The sequence below is a fragment of the Anoplopoma fimbria genome, chromosome 23 (genome assembly GCF_027596085.1).
Source record: "Anoplopoma fimbria isolate UVic2021 breed Golden Eagle Sablefish chromosome 23, Afim_UVic_2022, whole genome shotgun sequence".
Taxonomy (NCBI): Eukaryota; Metazoa; Chordata; class Actinopteri; order Perciformes; family Anoplopomatidae; genus Anoplopoma; species Anoplopoma fimbria.
Genome location: NC_072471.1, coordinates 6029654 through 6050232, shown reverse-complemented (window position 1 = coordinate 6050232; position 20579 = coordinate 6029654). Strand labels below are relative to the sequence as shown.

Sequence of the window (20579 nt, the reverse complement as noted above, 5' to 3'; positions counted from 1 at the left end):
TTGGCATCGCTTTATTTTAATTCTCTATTTCATTCCCTCGGGAAAACATTTTTTTTTCTAGTAGGAGGATGACTTCAGATTTACATTCTAAGCAGAAAAAAGTGCAAAATACCACACAAGCGTACGTTGTTGAGTGGACTGCTCCTACAAATGAAAGCAGGACTGATATCAGAATGGTAATGTAGCTGGATCTCACAAAGAAAAACAAGAAATATTTTAATCTCAAATGGTAAATGTCTCACATTCTAAGGGGCATCATGGGTAAATAAAACCTCTATGTCACAATCATCAAGACTTGATTGTCTGTGATAAAGATCTATATATCTATCTATATATGTAATAATTCATTTCCAGCTATGACATTTCACTATATACAAAGTGAACCTTTTTTTTTTGTGCAGAAAATGTGACACAGCATACCATATAGATAGACTCATGCGCACAATATATAGTGTCCAATTTGATATATGTATATATATATCAATATTGTTCATTATCAAACAAATAATTATGTTAATTATCAAACATAATTATCTGATAGAACTGAGTTAAAAGTGAAAACGGAGTTATTTTTGGAAATAAATTCATGCTTGCTGAGATTTCCATTTTTCTCTTGAACTGGAATGCTAGGTAGTGTGTTATAAAATATACTATGTATCCGAGCAGGATAGATTTTGAAGTACTTAAATAATTGAGGAGAAGGAAAATGATAGAACTCCACGCTTATATCATCATACAAAAATAAACACGAGGTCTCCGTAGCGGAGTCTTCAATATGTCATTCCTAAAATGCTTTGTAAATCAATAAAACTCTGCGCTCATAATAAAGCAATGAGGAAAATATTTCATGGATAAAACATCTAAATAAATAAATTAGAATCCACAAGTGTGTCCATTCCCTGTAGAATTAAAATTTCTCTTCTGCGTGAATAAGTGTGCAAAGTTGTCTTTTATAATTGTGTGCATGTGTGTGTGTGTGTGTGTGTGTTGTGTGTTATAGTGTTTAATACCTGGTTGATCCGTGCTTGACTTCTGAACTCAGCATCTGCTATTCCTCAGCCCTGCCTACACTACTGTACACCCTACGTCCTGTAAACGTGTGTTCATTTCCTGTAAACGCATTTACTACTTCCTCCAAACTTCCTGCATGACAGAAATCATCATCAGAATTGCCCCAACGGACAAAAGCATCTTCCAAAACTCTGAGCCCTGAAACAAAGATTGAAGAAAGAGATCATTTCAAACCCCATCCACCCTTTGTTCCACCCAACAAGAGTGGATCAGTGTTACAGATGTTGAACCTCAGCGTCCCCAGATGACAGAAACCTCTTTGTGCCTCCTCAAGGGTTAGTTTGTTTTTGATTGAGTCTCCTTCTATGAGTGGATCTGAGCGGTGCTGGCGAGCAGCTTGTGCCAGCCTACCACTCGCTTGCGTAGGTCGACTTTGTCCAGCCACACGTAGGCCTCCCCGATCAGAGTCTTCTTTACAAACTTGCCGCCGTTGGACACCAGAAACAGCTGATGTGAAAAAGAACATAAATCAGCATGTCATGTGACTGAATATTTAAAGGAATCTGCCAGGTATAACAAGAGATCGGTGTATGCTTAAAGAAATAGATTGACTTTTCCAGTAGCTGCTTCCAGTCTTTATGCTAAGATAAGATAACTGTCTACTGGTTCTAGCTTTATATTCAGCAGACATACAGAAGAAAGCTATCAATTTTCTCATCTAACTCTCGGCAAGAATCTTAAGATGCTAGTGACGAATGATTACGGGTTGTATATATTCTTAAAATATATATATAGGGACTGGATTAGGATTACCTGTAGAGAGTGTCCGGCCGGGTTCATACAGAAGCGGAAGGTTTCGTTAAAAGATGGCTCCCGGTCGTGACGACACACCCTGGTCTTCTTCTTGATGATCCTTTTCTGGGTAGCGATGTTCACCACATAAAGCTTCACATAAAGATCTGTAGACACATGCACATCAATGTAAAGCTGACATCATACAAAATGAATATTGATATTTTGCTTTTATATCATATATAATACCAAAGACTTTGGTGTTTGTTTGGAAAGTCAAGATCTCTTCACATGAGTAGAAGAAACTCTACATACCAGCTTTAGAAATAGTCTCAGATGCACATAGCCAACAATAAAGAGTTACTGATACACAGTCTGTACATTCTGTTAATGTAAATAACCCTTTGTGTACTGATCCCATCTGGAAGCAAATCAAACAAGTGGCAAGCAGCTTGGGTATAAAGATGTAAAGAAATTTAAGAGGAGGAGAGGTGAGCGTCAATCTGCATTTTATCAAGGGAAGAGAAGTCAACAGAGCATCATCTGTCCAGTGTTTATAATTGCAGATTCACATGTAATCTAAATAATGTTGTATACATATTGTATCTGCTGTTCTAAACTACAAGACAGGTAAATTAATAACATTCATTATTCATCATGGTTGTGGCCGTCTGGGCATGGTTTGCCATTTTCAACTGTAAAAAAGGGATACATTTTACTTTACACAGTGACACATAACACCCCTGCCATCTGCAGTGTTCCCCTTTTTCACCCGTTTGTGTGCAAGCATGTCCTGTCTTAATATTCTTTTAATTGCACATATAAATTGTGGGCGACTAGGTAAAGTATATGCCTAAATGCTGATTTCCAAGGGAATGGATAAACTGGCAAGGATTCTGTGGCATGTCAGATGCCAGTCTTTCTACACAGTGTGGGCTGTGTTGGCCTCCCAGCTGTCAAATATTCAAATTATGAAAATGCATCCCATATAATAAGAGACTTCAAAGAGTTTTGACAGAAGTAGTGGAAATAATTAACCAGATGGTAATAAATTAAGAAACTACCGCTTTTGAATAGTCCTGCATGTTACGACCTTATCAAAGTCATTTCTTGTGTGTGCGTAAGCATAAATGAGAAGGTGTGTGTGCTGTGTGCATTGTTTTTTCTTTGCAATACCTGGCAGATGGTCTGGACTCTTGAACTTGTAGGTGATGTTGCGACATTGAAGAATCTCAAGGACTAGTTGCTCTCCCTCTGTCTTAATCTCCTTCTTCAGGGCAATCTTTATCTCCCCCATTACCTGGGATTTACCTGAATACACACACACACACACACACACACACACACACACACACACACACACAAACTGAATCAGCTAGATACAGCTAGATAACATGCTACATACTTGTCTGTTATCTCACTCCCTATTTAAAATCAGGTGTCTTCTGCGTGTGACTGCCCTCCGTTGAAAACAAAGTGGACTTGCATGATGAGTAATATCAGACAAGGCCTGCAAGCACATTTATTTGTTTAACAAGGATGGGGAGAAGTTATGAGAAGCTCTGGCTGGCTTCAGGTTGCCTTGGAAACTGAATGAAAATGACAGTTTTCATTCAGCTGGGTCAATAAGACCCTGGCAAATGGTAAGGGTAGCCTCTGTGTGTGTTTATGAACAGATGAGAGAGACACATTGACATATAAAGACTGAAAGAACCGAGAGCAGATGATCGAGAGAGGAAGAATCTATGCGGATAAGAATAAATAAGTTAGTTTTTTAAGGTCATCTTTGCACCTTTGCATTACAACAACAAACAACTTGGCTCAAAAGGTCACAGGATGGAAAGAAAAATGAGGAAAATCAATAAGGATTGATTGATGAAAGAAACCTGTAAATAAACCGGTTAATAGGTCTACACATAATGTGAATGACGCATGTATACATTTTAATACTGGCAATGTAATAAGCCAAGTAAACATAAACAGAGACTAGTTTTTAAAGATACAAATATGTTAAAAAAAATAAATTAAAGAAAAGACAAAAGAGGGAAAAAGAACTAACAATTTTTATTCTCTCAATGAATCAGGAATTTAATTTAACTACATTTGCTAAAAAAGCATGTATTAGTGTAAGGTTTTTAATACTAATAGGCATCAAGAGAAACACACCCACACATGCATGTACTGTTTGTCTAACCTTCAGTGTCACCGAGTCCCAACGATGGTTTCACCACGTCTGTACCGTTTGGGATCTTGCCACTAAAGAGAGGGGAAATAAATACTGGAAATTACAAAACTAGACAACAGTTTGAATGTATCGGTCTGTGAATCTTCTGTGCAGGTGTCTGGGCGTTACAAAAGTAGTAGGTTAGCCTGATTTCATGAATGTTTTGCACATCCAAAAAGTGAAACTGGGTTTTTTTTAAGATGAAAGTAATAAACAGGCCTACTCACAGTCGCGGCACCTGGAAGATGGCACTGTCCACCTCGTTCATCTCTGCGTCTTCGTCCAATAGGCTGTAAGCACTGCCACTCAGGCCGCTGTCCAATGAGGCTGCTGTGACCGGGGCATCACTGGATCTGTAGCTCGACCGAGCTGTGCAGAGATACGACCACACCCATTATGACAAAGAGACAGGAAGAAAAATTGCACCTCTGCCGCATCCAAGATTGTGAAAACTAGGGCCGAGAAGCATTAGATACTATTTGCAGATTGTGTCAGCAACTAAAATCCATCATAATCAACTTAATGCTTAAAATAATTAATTTCGCAGTCAAGAGGGAAGTTTTATTGAAAGCACAAATATTGTAATGAATAGCACACAAACACTGTGGACTAGCAAGAAGCATATGAACAAATACTGTACTTTGAAACTTTCTCTCAGACAAAGACAAGCCAGAAATTACTCACATATAAAGCTTTCACATAAACAGACAAATACATCCAGAGAAACATCACATATATATGTTTATGCAAGAGTAGACCAAACAAGAGGCACGTAGACCCTACTGACATCGTTAGTCCTCTACATGAACTATTAATAATAATCTAATATCTTAATCTTAGCATTAGTTTAGTTTAAAAAATCTAATTATATGAAAATAGTTTCATATCTGGGGGAGTTTAAAAGGATGTTTAGGAGTGTACCTTTTCTCATAAATGTTTTTTTAAACCCTGTTTATATGCAACGTATTTTACATGTTATTCTTTAAGAAATAAATGCTTAAATCCTCAACCAGCTGATCAGGCAGTGTGATAGAGTATGAATGAGGTGAGATGCGTGGATGTGGTGCAGAACAGAATCCATGCCGACACGTTTTCTTCTCAGGCCACTCGGCACGTTCTGATGAACGGATTGCCAGAGCTCCACTAATACCAGTTCAATGAAGCAATGCAACGGGGGAGTTGTGACTCAGCAGTTGTGGCAGTGGCACAGTGTTAACTCTCAGTGAATCACAGTTTGGGACATTCATTTCCTGGTATTAGTGAACTGTGTGGGTGGTCATTAAGAAAGCGTGTCTCGCTGCATGGATCTCTGGTGATGTGGCTGAGTGCAACTTTCTCTCTGTCTTCCTGGCTCTTTTATTAGCTTGTTAGACTCCCCTTTCTCTTTCTGCAGGTGTGCGTTAGTAGTATCGCATCCTCTCTTTCTTTCACTCTCTCTCTTTCTCTCTCCTTGCTCCATCTGTGCTTCAGTCACACGACAGAGAGGAGACTCTTGGGCAAACTCTCACCTCCGGTGCTCTGCGGCCTCTCTTCTGACACGGCTTTCCTGAGGGTCAGGTGTCTGCCGTCTGCTCTGCTCCCTTTGGCCGACACAACCGATGGCAGGTCAGGCAACCAGTCAGACTGGGCTCTCTGAATGGTGAGCACGCCCACTACGCTGTGTCTCTGGTGCCTCAGTGAGAGGCGGCCTCTTTGGCCTGGATGCGTTCGTTTTTTTCGCAGGCACAGGTTCAGGTGTCAGGGTGTCAACGCCAGGAAACAAAGGTCATGGGGTTGAAGTTTAAGATGGAAGGAGGGAGGAGCAAGATGGAGATTCAGAGAGCTGGTTTATCTTCACCATGGCAACCAACTTGACTGTCAATGACATGCAGCCACAGTGTGCAGTGCACGTTTGCCCCTCCTGCATGTCTCTAAGATGCAGGGTGTGCAGCATCTACTGAGGTGCATTGTGAGTCCGGTAGTTGTTCAAACAAAAAGGGGGTGTTAGCGGACTGCATGCACAGCCATCTCAGTCGAGGAGCTTCAGTCGTTGTTTGTTAACAAAAGAGAAATAAAAAAAAAAAACTACCAAAAGAGGTTAATGATATTTCGGGAGGGGATGGGATTGCAACTTTCTTCTGTTTTACTGACAGAGAAATGAATCCGAAATATGGAACTGCTAGCTGGTGACAAAAACTTTCTTGTGGTCAACTCTGCTCGATTACCTGAACTTAAAATAGTTGTCAGTTGAAAGATCTGGAGATGTCACCGTGCTCTGACAGTTATTGACAGATTTTGCTGATTTGTTCCTTCAGAATGTGTCCTGCAACTCTTTTGGGGTTTTTAATGTTTTTCATACTTCAACTCATCCAAAGTAAAATGTATGTATTTAAATTACTATTCAAAACAAACAAAAAAATTACTTCAACATAGGTAAAACTAATTATTTCTATTTAGCTTCATATTAAAGTCTTTAATATGATTTTGTCTATTACTTTAGCCTGTTTACTTTTTTTTTATGGTTAGAACTGGCCTTCAATAGGCAACCATTACGCCTCTTTGGGTTCGTTGAAAAAAGGGTCAAACTTAGGAAAGACGGTGTTCTACGGGTGAGGTGCTGGCTGTACACACTGTGCGCACAGAAGAGAAGCGGTGGGAGGTTGACACACTGTGAATACAACGGGGGAGAGGACCAGAGGGTGTAAAAGGTGAGGGAACCAAGAATAGATAAGGTAACTAAATGAACAGAAAAAAATAAATAACAGAAGGTAGAACAGATGAGTACGAGAAGGCCATGCTGCGTAGGCTTTATTTGCGTCTTGGTTTACTTGGTTGGAGGCGTTGCGGCAGCTGCTGCTGAGGCTGCTGTGGGGCATCGCCCGTTGCTATGCCGCTGTCCTGATGGTGTTGCCGTGCGGCACTTTTGCTGGAGCGTGAAGCGCCGTGCGAGCGAGAGTGTTGGCTGTGTCCGTGGCTTTGGCTCTGGCCCTCGGACGGGGAAGGCTTCGATGTGCCAGGGCTACTGTGAGATTTCTCGATAGTGGGAACCTGCGTGTCTAAAACAACCAGATTCACCAAATTACCAAAAAAGCTATTTTTCTACTTTAGTGAACTTAGAGTATCACCTCTAGTGAATAACTAGCTGGCCAGTGAGAAACTTAATTTCACCAGCATGGTAACTGCCTTATTTAAGTCTACGATCTTAAAGCATCCTCATTAAATTTGATGGTTATTCCTTTAAATTAGGGGTGCATTCAAAGCCTTCCACGGCCATGTTGCCCTCTGTGTTAGAAGAAAGATAGAGGGAAGCTATGGCTAGGCCTCTGAGCTAGGTGACATCATGGCAACCAAGAAAACAGACCATGAGAAAGCAAGAAGCATGAAGCTGAAGCTGAAGCTACGATGGGTGTGCAAAAATGGGCGTAGGAAGGTGCTGGTAAAGAGAAAAGACTGAGAGAGAAACAGGAAGACAGAGGCAGACACCGAGATAGTGAGGAGATACAGACGAGAGAAGCAGTGACAGGAAGAGAGCACAAAGTGTGAAGAAGAAAGAAAAACAGAGTTCAAGAAGAAAGGAGGGAAGCAGAAATAGCGGAAGCAGCAGAGTACAGACGGTTGTTAGGAGATGTTGGTTGATAAAGACAAGCGGGTGAGGGAATTTCACCGTGTCCTACCCTTGGCCGGATCTGGAAAAATCCCGTGGCTTCTGCTCTTGATGACAGATGATTTGGGGGAATCCTGATTGTCATGTGCGGATCCAGCGGTTTTAGGGGAGGAGTGCTGTGAGGAGGGTTTAGAGGAGCCGTGTCGGCCCTGGCTTGAGTGGGAGCGCCGGTGGTGGTCCCCCTCGCTCTGCTCCTTCAGGGGGAGCCACCGCGGGACGTTGTCCAGCTGGGTGGTGTTGGACAGGTCAATAAGGACCTGGGCAAAAACACAGAAGTTTTATTGGGCGTATGCAAAAAAAATGTTATGGTACATCACTGAACTGAACGTATGGTGAAAGATGTTTACCTCTCCTAAGAAATCATTAGAGGAGCACTTGTCATAGTCCCACACGCTGACCTCCAGGGTCTTCTTCCTCAGCTGACACACACACACACACACACACACACACACACACACACACACACACACACACACACACACACACACACACACACACACACACACACACACACACACACACACAGATAAAAAGTTAATGCATAATTATAGTGGCTAACTAGCTGGCAAAATAAACCTTAAAAGGGGACACCCCAGGTGATTTATTTTTTTAGATGTTTAGATGTTTCATTATGCAAATGAGGTATTATCTAGTTGTAATTTTTAGTGAATATGAGAGAAATCTACGTACACAAATAAAGTACGTGTAGTTAAAAAACACCTTAATGTGTATGCTGGATGTGTGTCCTTCCATTAGTCTAAAAGAACACATGTTATGGAACCAAAATAGCCCAAATCTCAAATTGACCAGTGCATGAAAGTTTATGCGCTTGGTGTCTTGCCTAAAAAAAAACATATGTTCAGGGCTTAAAATGGGAACAGACATTCAGCAGCTTAAAAAAAAACAGACAACAGTAGTCTATAAATGCTGTGGTTGATATGGTTCCAATAAATCTAAAATGGGATCTAAAATGATGTAATTAAATCCCAGTGGCATATCCATCTGCTCTACTAAAACCAATGGACACAAAGCGAGTCAGCATGCCAGAAGAGAAAAGGAAAAATCATCAGTTTAACATGGAAGTTGGCACATTGTGAGTTATCCTGTGTGGGCCTTACACACTGAATATTGTAGGGTTTAGAAAGAATACTGCACAACATCAACACTATTTTACACAATATTTAAATCACACTGTTACATTAAAAGGTACTACAACCCATTGCATGTGTGCAGCTATGCCTGTGAGAGCTGTGTGTATGACCACATACTTGCTCCAGGTGGATGTTTTTATAGATGACAGTCTGGTTCCACTCAGGGTTGAGACTCTTGCCTGCGTGTTTGGACCTCCTCTTGTTTTCAGCACTGGGGGAACACATCACAACAAGATACACTTGGTCACAGACGTGCAAAAGCCCCGGAGGATAGTGGACCACCACAATGAAGTGAGCACAATATATATTGTGCACAATGTAGACAGAAGAAGGGAGAGAATGAATGTGATGCACATTGTTCGGACGGTAACAATGTATATGGGCCTACGTGCATGGACAGCAGGGTACGATGTTAGGGCGGGCTGCAAAAAAGTCCATTTTGATGTCCATCAAGTCATTATGTGTCATAATATTTTGATGTCCTACAACTAGTGAAAAGGTATGCCAATATAGAAAGAGATGTTGATTCATTTCTGACAAAATCCTTCTTTTGGTGAGTGCCAATAACTCAATCAGGTAAATAATTCTGCCGATCACTGAATTGCTAAAAAAAGAAGAAAAAATACTTTTAAATGTCAACTCGCTTAATAATAGCATAATCTGACTTCACTAACTAATTATATCACCTGTTTTACTAAAAAAAAATAATAATCACAGACTGACTGGAATAGTATGAATGACTTGATAAGATGGATGTTTTTTGCAGTGTGTTTGATTTCAGATTGTAGGATATGAGTAAGTCTGTAAGCGTTAGTTTGGTAAAGACATGACAATCTACAGTATTTTGGAAAACAATGGGATGAATAAGGACTGCAGAGCAAAAATAATGGGAGTATGTATTGAATGTGGCGGGGCATCAAGGGGTACAGTACGATGTCTGGGCACGATGTAGGACATTACTGAGGGATTTAAATCACAAAACAAGGACAAACTAAAGGGAGTCGGGTTCAATGTTAGGATTTCAAATAACAATGGTTGTGAAGAAAGGAGGACTATCTACCAGGAACACACAACAGTTAGCTGAAAAACGTTAATTGTCAGCACGGGGGAAATATCAGTTTATTAATGTTATGTTAAGGACATGGGAAGATGTTAATATTTAGGGATTCAAGTCCTTTCAAAATGCAAGGCTAAGCCTAAAGGTTAATGGTACATCATGAGAATATGGGGACCAGGGAAAATGCACAATATAAGGGAGTTAGTGGAACTGAACAAACTGATTCGTATCAACAAGCTACCGATCAGTTGGAAAACAATTTAGACGTTTTGTTACCTTCACCAAACTGACAACCAAATTTCAACCAAAACAGAACCAAAGTACCAAAGTGGTCAAGTCACATACCTGGCGTTCTGGACAACCATGACCTGACTGAGAGGGTCCAGCATGCATTAAATATAGAGAACAACATACAGAAACAATAGTCAGAGGGAGGGTGGGGGTTCAAAGAGTGTCTGTGGACTGTGACTGTGTACGTGGGAAGGGGAGATCACTGTACATTTACTTTTATTGTGGGATTTATTAAATTTGTCTTTAGGAAAGATTTAAGAGCGGAGAAGTGGGTGTGCTGCAGTGCTGGATTGAATTTGTGCTTTAGTGTCACATGAATTGTGTTGAGAGGGCTTTCAGGTGATGAAATGCATCCATTGGCAACCATAGTAGAGATCTGCTGCTCATGGAACAGCTGTAGAGAGATTAATGCATTTATAAATCTTTGGAGTCCTTGGTACTAGGACGAGGACTGCATCCTTTTGTGTGTAAAAGAAGAATTGTAGTATATTTTTGTTGTATAAAGTTTGTTAGCTAGCAAATCATCACGAATTTACAATGCACAACTGTGTGCTTTTTATTATGTAGCGATTAAGGTACTTTGTTCCAATCAGGCTGGACAAGCAGTCTGCCAAAAACTCCCTCTATAATGTACAGTCTCTGCCCTACCATCAATATTTCATTTTGTATATACATGCCTTATAACTTTGGTAAATATAGAGAAGTTTCTACTTTCCCAGCAAAAGTTATCGGGGAAACACATTTTTTAAGACTAACTGAACCACAAAACATATCCCCTGTCTATAATGGAGACTTTTACACGGTCTCCAGAGTGAAAAATGATTTCCCTATCATGATTTCTTGAATGCTTTCTTTACACTGTGGTTTACTAAAAGTGATAATTGGTACTGGTATGAAAGAAACACATGCAAATGTGTCTGAAAGACCCCCTGTGTAGATTTGCTTACGCGCAGCCTGGAGGGGCATGATTCCAGCTTCATACAAATTGGCCTGTAAGTGTGGATTACGTTTGCCAAATCACATGTATTTTTTTTCCCTCTTTCCTGGTCGGACTTTTATTTATAACCACCCGTTTCATTGCAACAGCTCCATGTGGTTGCCAGGAAATCTGTGATGCTGCTGAAAAGCCTCTGTATGGATTGCAGTCGGTGCCCTGACAGCTGTGAGCGTGTCCGTGTATACACACATGTAGCATACACACAAGTATTAGCAAACATGTGCTTAAGCGTGAGTGTTTCCATAGCAGCTTTCAGCAGGGCGGCTGCAGGGCTATTGAGTCCGGTGCCACTCTCCCAGTTCATTTAACATAACCATAACCCGTTGTAAACCCACAGTAGTGTTTGCATCTGCACATGTCATACTGAAGGCGGCTGCAAAGCTCATAAGCCGTGTATCATTGCTTTTATCTAAAACGATCCCAGGGAAGAAAAAAAAAACACTCTCTCAAGAGACCTCAAACAGCAGAGAAGATGGGAGAGTCAATTACATTACAGCGCAATCACAGTGAGAAAGAAAGCTCTGGACTTATGAGAACGTGTGGATCGTATTGCATGTGAATATGAGAGCCATTGATTTTGCCCTCACACCTACAGTAGAACTCCAATGAACGGAGGGGGGTAACATCCACACGAGAGCACAAGCAGCTTCATATCATTTACATAATGTTTTTGTCATTCAGTAAGGATAAGGGGCCGAAGAGTCCCGTAACAAGCTCAGAACACATGATGCCACTGGAACTACATTGTGAAACATATCATCAGATGGACCTGATGTGCAGTGTGTAGGTGCTATGGAATTGATACCAAAGAAAGGTCATGTGCTGCACATTGAAAGATGTCATGATAAGCCAAAATCAATTGTAAATCGATTTTAAAATGAATGGAAATTAGATTTGAGCTAAACAAAGTGGCTGCCTTTGTAGACTGGATGTGAATGGGGATATCTAAGCAGGTATATCACTCAAATGCCTTCTCTGAAAGAGGCTGAGTGACTATGAGAACAGTCACGTCTTACATACTTCTCTCTAAATCAACAATATGTAAAACATATTTCTCATTTTGTATCATTTATCCTGAACTGACTTCGGTCCTGTTCTGAACTACTTTAGGTGTGCTTGCGGGTTTCAAGCCTTTGACTCACCCTCTCCCTGGTAGGAGATACACTTTAACAAACGGGTCAGAGTAGCCATTGTTGTCCCGCGGGGCAAGGTTTCTGGCCTGCAGGACGTGAACGATCAAGTTGCCGAGCTGCTTGTCGTAGTGGATTTGAAGCTGCAAAAAGAAGCACACTGAATTACAACGGATTCAAATGCATTTGGTGAGAGAAACCATAAAAGAAAATGAGATTCACTTCCTTGTCTTTGAATAATTCAAAGTATTGCTTTTCTTTTTATGCTGAAAGACAAAGTGAAACTAACAGTGATCACATTCTATAAGCTTACATTTAAATTGAAACATTACAGAGCACATCCTTTTGTGTCACAGACCTGTATCTCTCCAGAGATGGGGTGGGTCTGGGTCTTCATTCCCTCTGCAGTCTGTAAGAAATGAAAAGCAACACGCTTAGATACTGCTAGCGGAAATCTGTAGGCGGATACTAAATGTTTACTGGTGGGTGTACTGTACATAATGTACACTGCATACTGTACTGTACTGCGCTTTATGCAACTAGTTTAGACTTTTGAAATTGATTCTTCTGTTTAAATAACTATTTCAGATGAGTTACCAGTGCCAAATTCTTATGATTCATTCCGTACTGGCATTGTTAAATGAATTGCTTAATGATCCATTGATAATAAAAGAAGAGCTACCTAATGAGGTAGATTTTAATAAACCCTGAGTAAATAATGATATGCATATACCAAAAAAGGTGTTAAAGGGGGAAATAGGATAATAAATATGTCTCAAGAAATGATTTCTAAAACTGATTATGGCTATCAAAGCATTGGAAAGATAACAATGTTGTAAGGCGATGCATTGACAAAAAAGCATTTTATACACGATTCATAATGATATTACACTTTTTAATTACTGTAAAGTGTCACAAAAAATACCAATTCTTAAAGATAGTAAGCTCAAACGATTCTAAACTGAACATGACAACCAAACCCTGCCCGGACTCGCCTTGCTGCTGTGGCGCTTCTTGCTGACGGAGGGTGATCCTGGCTGACCGGGGCTGGAGGTCGCTGAGGTGGTGGGGGGCAGGCTGGAGGAAGAGGTGGAGGTGGGAGCCTGCTGCTGGGACACCTTTTGCAGCTCAGCCGCCAGCTGCTTGGGGTCAACACCTGGAGACCTAGGAGGTCTGTCACCTTAACAGGGGTCACACCAGAATCATTATGCAAAGGCTCCGACATAAAGAGGGACGACAGAAATCATCAAGTTCAGTTGGATATGAAAGGCTGCACAGTGTGGTAGCTCTGATGTGAACAATCTAATGAAGAGAGGAAATAGGCCATTCGAAATGCTTGGCTGAACACGAGAAAAGAGAGAATTGTAGATGAAAGCGATATGACAAGGGTGTCTAAAGATTGCAGGAGACGAAAGTTGATTGTGAAATAGTGAGAAGACAGGGACAGTGGTGAGGGAAAAGTGAGAAGCAGCAATCACATGTTCGGGTTGGAGTTATTTAAATACTGTAGATCACCTTTGCTGTGCTCCTGGAAATCCAGATGGTCGGAACCGTCAGAATCAGACAGCATGTTGAGATCACTGACAGAAGGAAAAAATGATTTGACATATAAGTCAGAGATGTAAAACTGAAGTAGAAAAGAGAAAAAAAGAGTTAATCAGCCTTTTAGTAGATGAAGATGACTTACTTACTTACAACAATCAGGCAGAGCGGGGTGAACAATCATGACTTACTTTTAAATATAATGGTAAATCAGGTAATATTTTAAAGGCGGATATTTCATAGAATTCAATGTGTAATTTTTGGGGGAAAAAGAGCTTTTCAAAGTCATGACAATGACTGAAGAAAATAAAGAAGACTAGAGGGTGACATCAGGGAAAAGGAAAAAAAAAAACAATAATCGGTTTAGAAAGATGATGGAACAAAGTGAGGATTAGAGAATGAGGAAATAAAATTAAGAAATTACAGAAGGATGAGAGTGGATTGTTTATTATAGAATACAGGAGAGAAAGATAGACTGGTCCAAAGGTTATACTCACAGTCTGACACACACTTCTGCCTCATTGCATGGCTGCCCGACCAGCCCTTGTACCTCTTCATAGGTTTTCCCCGTCAAAGGAACACCACTCCACTCCAGCACTTGCATTCCTATACACAATTGCACACAGTCATACACACAAGAAAAAACAAAAAAATACAGCATATTTAAAGACTTCCTGTCGATACAAACACATCACCTTAAACCAAATCAAAGGCTTAAAGTATGTAGCTCTTTAAAAGACTAAAGGGATCAATTCACTCTAAAAAATAAATTCTTGTTGACCCAAATGAGAGACCAGATTATGGTCTTACATCCATTCTATGATTAAATTTACAGTGAAAAACACACTTTGATCCTTGAACTCAAACGTCATGCATTATGGCCAGGAAAGAACACAAAATCCAATCAGATACTAGTTTCTCTCATTTAGTCCAGCAAAGACAAATAACAGATAATTTATTCCTATTTAATGCAGCAGTGAAAGCTTATATGAATCCACACAGCACAGCAAAGCCACTGCATCCTCCAAAACACACCCTGCACACTAGCAGGACTTACAACGTTTAAAACAGCTCATCAGGACGGTCCGTTTGCGACGATACTCTCGAGCTGCATGTGTGAGTGAGAGGGAAGCTACTGTAGTTTCACCATAATATTATGAATCAAATTGTTCACACTTTGGGGCTTGCATGTGTGTTGCAGTTTGCACACATTCGAAGCAACTTGAATTCCAGTGATAAGACAAACAAGCATGTATTCGTACACTTAGTGACACTGAGAATCTACGCTTGTTGAATCTGATATCGCTTCTCCATTTCCACACCACAGAGGGCGTGATGTTGTGTTCCCACTGGCAGAACCAAAGTGCTTTGCAGCCATTCTGCTCAGTGTTGATGACATGGTTACGGCTGTTATCATGGTTTTAGTTATCCTTAGGGCTAAGAACACAGCGGATGCATCTTGACTATTGAACTGAAAAATCATCCCCAGCCTATACTGTTGTCTTCTTTCTGGATAATGACGGCTGAGATAAAGTAAGTTTAAAGTAACAGGTAGCAAAGGATTTAAGCAAAAAGCAGGGAATAGATATATAACTCGTTGGACCCCAATGTTTCCGTCGATGTATGAATTTATTGGTAGAAAACAGTTGACAGAGACAGTGTGAAACAATAAAAACATGTGAAACTTCACTGTTAATAAAAACATCTAAGGACCATAAAGTATTTGGAAAATGACGCAGCTTGCTAAAACCTCTGTTGTCAGACTTTTCCAAGCATTAAAATCGAATCGAATTAGACTATGAGACAATGGGCCCCTGGGCACACACATGCAAAAAGCCCCACCGCCTCTCTTACATAGGAGCAAGACACCCAGACTTTACAGTTGTTTAGCCTCTTTTTGTTGTTATTTTGTGTCTCTTTGTAGTTGTTGCTTATCTCTCTGGTTTTATGTCTTTTTGTACTAGTTTTGGTCTTTGTGTAGTTACTTTTGGTCTTTGGGTGTTTTGCCCCTTTTTGTGGTTGCGTTGTGTCTCTTTGTTGTGTTTGTGTAGGCCAAGGAAGCCCTGACACAGATTAGATCATTTTTTATTTATTTATATACTTTTAGACACAGTGTGGCTCTCGGGATGACAATGTCATACAGCCATGGAATACTGTGAAATTTGCTACAGATTGCTGTGAAATTTGCTACAGATATTTAAGGTCACAAGAGAACATATTCTAATAACATTGGGGATACTCAGACTGTTCATCTCACAACATCATTATGTCAACAATTGAATTTGCAACACTTATAAAACTGATAACAATCCCATCGGCCCCAGCTGTACTTAGTGTTTAGTGTTTAGTGCTAATTAGCGAATGGCAAGTGTTAATTTGCTAACATGCTCAACAGAGAAGATGAACATGGTGTGCATTACAATAAGCATTGTTATTGTGAGCATTTTAGCATTTGGTGTTAGTATTGAGCTGAAGGTACTGCCGTGCTTAATTAGTGCCTCGCAGATTTGCAGTAGACTCACATCATGTTAAATTATGAACTCCCAATGTGTTATTAAGAGGGTCAATATTGCCACTATTGTTCCCAACTGTATTTGTTCTTTGATTAAAAAGTGTTAAAAGGAAACATTTTACCTGCTAAAGATGTTGGAAGAAGAGAAACAGCAATGCAAAATGATGTTTAAAGGAAAGGGAAGGAGACACAAACAAGAACAGAAAGTATGAAAAGAGTTGCCCACGCTCAAGCACACACACACACACACACACACACACACACACACACACACACACACACACACACACACACACACACACACACACACACACACACACACACACACACACACACACACACACACACACACATATCCACAGAGAGACGGATGGATAGTGCCCTGAACATGTCCAAACGGAGCAGTATTTCTCTCTCTATCCCTCTCTCATCGCCCATATATCACTACGGGCACAGCTTTACCAATTGTACGACACCCTCAATGTGGCTCAACGCGGACATTAAAGGGGACTGTGAGCAGACAGATGGACTGGGAGGGTGAGATGGGTAACTATTCCCAGACCGCACCATGTGAAATCAATTCCACCTCGTGAAAAGTGTTATACCACACAGCAATTCATCCTGAGGTGGTGTCAGTGAAATCACAGGTCATAGGGCTTAGTACACAATGGTAACTTATCGAAATAGCTAGCTGTAGCTGTTGCAGATTCAAGATAGTGTTTATGATACAGAAGTCCAAGAAATAGTCCGATACATAACCCCTTGTAAAACCCCAACCAGATGTTTTAAAACATTATCTTTTGAATGAATCTAAAAACAAAAAAAGGGATTATTTTATATTTTACCTACAAGTGAAGTAGAATTGTTGCACAGGTTCATGTTTAATTTGATACTTGAGCTTACCTTCAAGAATCTTTCCTGTTTGTTCTGCAGCTCCACCAGGTAGGACTTTGGCAACATAGGCTCCAATGTCTCCATTACTGCCAGGGACCTCTTTCCCTCCAACCACACGGATACCCAGACCATTCCCTGTTAAAGACCAAAAGCGAAGACTGGTAAGTGGCATTATCAATGGTAATATCGATTAGTCCATAGTCCCATTGGCATGCAACATTTACTTTTATTTCAACAACACGGAAAAAGAAGTTGAAAATATGGTATTCTCAAAGCACAATAACAACAAATAACCAACTTTAATTCAATCCCTATAACTAAACATAATGCAATTAAAGTAGATTTTCTTTAAAAAGTTGCAGTTGAATTCTTGACTTGACAATCATGTTTTTTGAGGTCACATTGATCTTGACCTTTGCCTTTAAAACACCAAACCTAATCAGATCATCACTGAGTCCAGGTGAATTTCCAAATTTGAACAGATTCCTTTAAAGTTTTCCTGAGATAAGAGTTCACAAGAGTGATACGGACAGACAGATGGACAACTCAAAAACATCATACAAATATGTTCAAATGGAACACATTTCGAAATCACATATCATGTCCCTCCACAGGTCACACATAAAGAGGCCTTCACCTACAAGAAGCAGAACCTCCTTTATACAACAGTATTTCACATGGTGATGGAAGCGCAAACAAAATGACTCAGTTCATCACCGGGTCCTTTAAGAGAGAATGCTTCCTTTGTGGGCTGTTTGTTACTTGAGTAAGATAATCCTGAGTGTGAGGGATACGCCATTTTGAGAATGGCAATGACTGATGAGCGTGGAAAAGGGCCAAATCAAAAGGGATGCCAGGAAAATGAAATGTCTGCCTGCTTTCAGCCTGGAGGAATGGTGTGATGGAATGTAATGGCAGGGGAAGTGACTCGCCAGTTTGTTGAGATCTGGCATGAATATCAAGTAAACAGAATGCATGAAGCACACTAGTCATGCTCTGTTAACCTAATGGGACAATATGATCCATATTAATGTGTTCATTTTACTCTATTTTTCCTTTTTTGACAATATATGTGCTGTAAACTGAGCATATTTGATACAGTCAGTAAGCAATGGGGTCAATAAAATCGAATGCTTGCATCACAATCAATAACAAGTTGGCTTGGAATAAATGCTCTTCGCATGCTGCTTTTGTTCTCATTGAATGAAAAGTAGTAAATTGTGGTACTTTACCTGAGACACTGCGGTCTTTGGGATCCCTCTGCAGTTTGACCCTGAGGTGAGGGAAGGGGTAGTACAGGCCTTTTCCCTGTGGCCCATACACAATGGTGAGATGTCATGTATGGACAAGGTAAATGCAACATGGACATGCCATATATATAGATAATCAGGTGATTAGGGTTAGTGTGAGTGCATGCATTTCTTTACTACTTGGTATTCAGTACATGCGAGAACTTTTCTACAGTGTCTGGGTGTACAGTATGTCTGTGTGTGTGCTTTTCCTGTTTCACCTGTCTCTTCTCTTGTCCATTCTCTGATCGCCCGTCCCTAGGTTTGTCAAACCAGTCCGTCTCCTCTCGTCTAAGGTGGTAGGCTTCAGGGATAAAAAACAAGCACTACTTCAGAACCAATCTGAGAACTTGGACATATCATCTCGTTATATAGCGAATGTGCTTCTTCAGTTCATATACTGTAAAGACGATAAAGTGGTATAATCTAAACCTATAATGCAGTTTTTTTTGTATGAATGTTACTCCAATTGTTAGGAAAGTGAATGTGTTTCTTCTAAAACATTGAGTTTCAGTACAGTATTACCATTTGACATGTTTACAATGTAAAATCATTAAAACTTGTTTGTATATTGCAAATTACAGTAGTATTCATTTGCTATTTCACTTAAACCTCCCCAACAATTGGTCATCAGTTCATGGTGATGTGCATTTGACTTGTGGTGCAGGTTAATATGTTAACTGAAGGATTACTAGAGAACTGAACTAATACTCTACCATTGGTTGCATCGTCTCTGTTCAAAGCCATCATGGAATCACTTAGGGCTGGAATCAAGGCAAATGGATTTAAATTGAAAAATTATCAGATCCATATGAATTTATTAATAGTTATGCTGCATTCAAGACAACTCAGAACTTGGATCTTTAGATCTTTAAGCCAAAGAGATAAACAAGTATCCTAATTTTCTATAACTGTCACATTTTGCTTCTCTTTTTATACTAACACTGTCATCAGCTTGGGAAAAAGTTGTTGCTGCATAAGAAATATATTTAATACATGAATTAGTGTAATGAAAATGGTTTTAGTCGTGACTATGAGTACACAATAACACTATATTGCTTAATATTGCAATATATTGAATTTATGGCTTTTATTAAGCAGACAGCAGAAAAATTGATTGAAAATTGATTTACCCAACCATTATGTTCTAGCTTGAAACAAAAAAAAATTGTTCTTGTTGAGCATATTTTTCAAACACTGAGTGACGACAGCTCAGAATAATGTATGCTTTCAGTAAGTATAGAGGAAAAATAGATAGTGAAGCGAAAGTGAATGTTTGCTCTGAAAATGAGTTATTTTGCATTTATTGTTTTTATCAGATTGTTTCCTGTTTCAAAATCAAAAAATACAGAAAAGCAGTAAAACACTGGACATGCAGTATAAATCAATAAGGATCTATGCCTAAAGGTTTTTAAGCATAGATCTGTTCCATGCAGTAAGTCAAAGATATGTTACAATAAAAGCAAGTATTCAAAACAAGACATGCAAGTTAAAGATTTGTATTTATTAGTGTTGCAACCAAATACCATGCATTTCAAAAGAATTGACAGTGTCCTGCTTAAAGCTATTATTTTCTAGCTATGTCATCAGAGTTTGGTAACATTTTGATATTGCCTATAGTTTGGTCTCATAATTATTCAACTAACATATTTAGACATTTTAATATTATGAAATACACCAAAACTATCTACTATCAACATTGCACATCAGCTACTGTAGAGTCCATAAATACAATTAATTGGCTGTGTTATTACAGCATATCGTTATTTTGAAGACTAATTGTTAAAGAACTGGTTCAATTGAGAGAATTCTGTACCAATTATGTAAAATTTAACTGGGAGAGGCACTCCACATCATTAGTGGGGAAAAAAGTCAAAATCTGACCTAAGTTTCGAAGGATAATTTTGCTATTGTGGTTCAAGTCTTTTATCCACCAAGCCGGATTTGAAAGACTATTGAAACATTCTTTTCAAAGTTAAAATAGCTAAAAATGTCAGCATTCTTTAAATAAAATGCACACTGCCATAAGTGAGCAATTGCCATTTG

The 20579-nt window shown here is 39.7% G+C and overlaps 1 protein-coding gene across 1 annotated transcript in view; it reads right to left on the bottom strand.

Annotated features, from left to right (window-relative positions):
- Positions 1–1374: 1374 nt before the first annotated feature.
- pcloa (piccolo presynaptic cytomatrix protein a) overlaps positions 1375–20579 on the bottom strand; it is a 51750-nt gene continuing 32545 nt past the window's right edge. The window contains exons 10-28 of the mRNA XM_054624699.1: positions 19250–19297; positions 18755–18837; positions 18477–18552; positions 17254–17379; positions 14336–14444; positions 13812–13876; positions 13292–13476; positions 12655–12705; positions 12309–12439; positions 10224–10250; positions 8939–9032; positions 8018–8089; positions 7681–7927; positions 6835–7062; positions 4255–4396; positions 3998–4059; positions 2980–3114; positions 1825–1970; positions 1375–1518 (exon numbers count right to left, since the gene is read on the bottom strand). Coding sequence (XP_054480674.1) covers positions 1375–1518; positions 1825–1970; positions 2980–3114; positions 3998–4059; positions 4255–4396; positions 6835–7062; positions 7681–7927; positions 8018–8089; positions 8939–9032; positions 10224–10250; positions 12309–12439; positions 12655–12705; positions 13292–13476; positions 13812–13876; positions 14336–14444; positions 17254–17379; positions 18477–18552; positions 18755–18837; positions 19250–19297 — 2171 coding nt within the window. The remainder of the gene's footprint in view (positions 1519–1824; positions 1971–2979; positions 3115–3997; positions 4060–4254; positions 4397–6834; positions 7063–7680; positions 7928–8017; positions 8090–8938; positions 9033–10223; positions 10251–12308; positions 12440–12654; positions 12706–13291; positions 13477–13811; positions 13877–14335; positions 14445–17253; positions 17380–18476; positions 18553–18754; positions 18838–19249; positions 19298–20579) is intronic.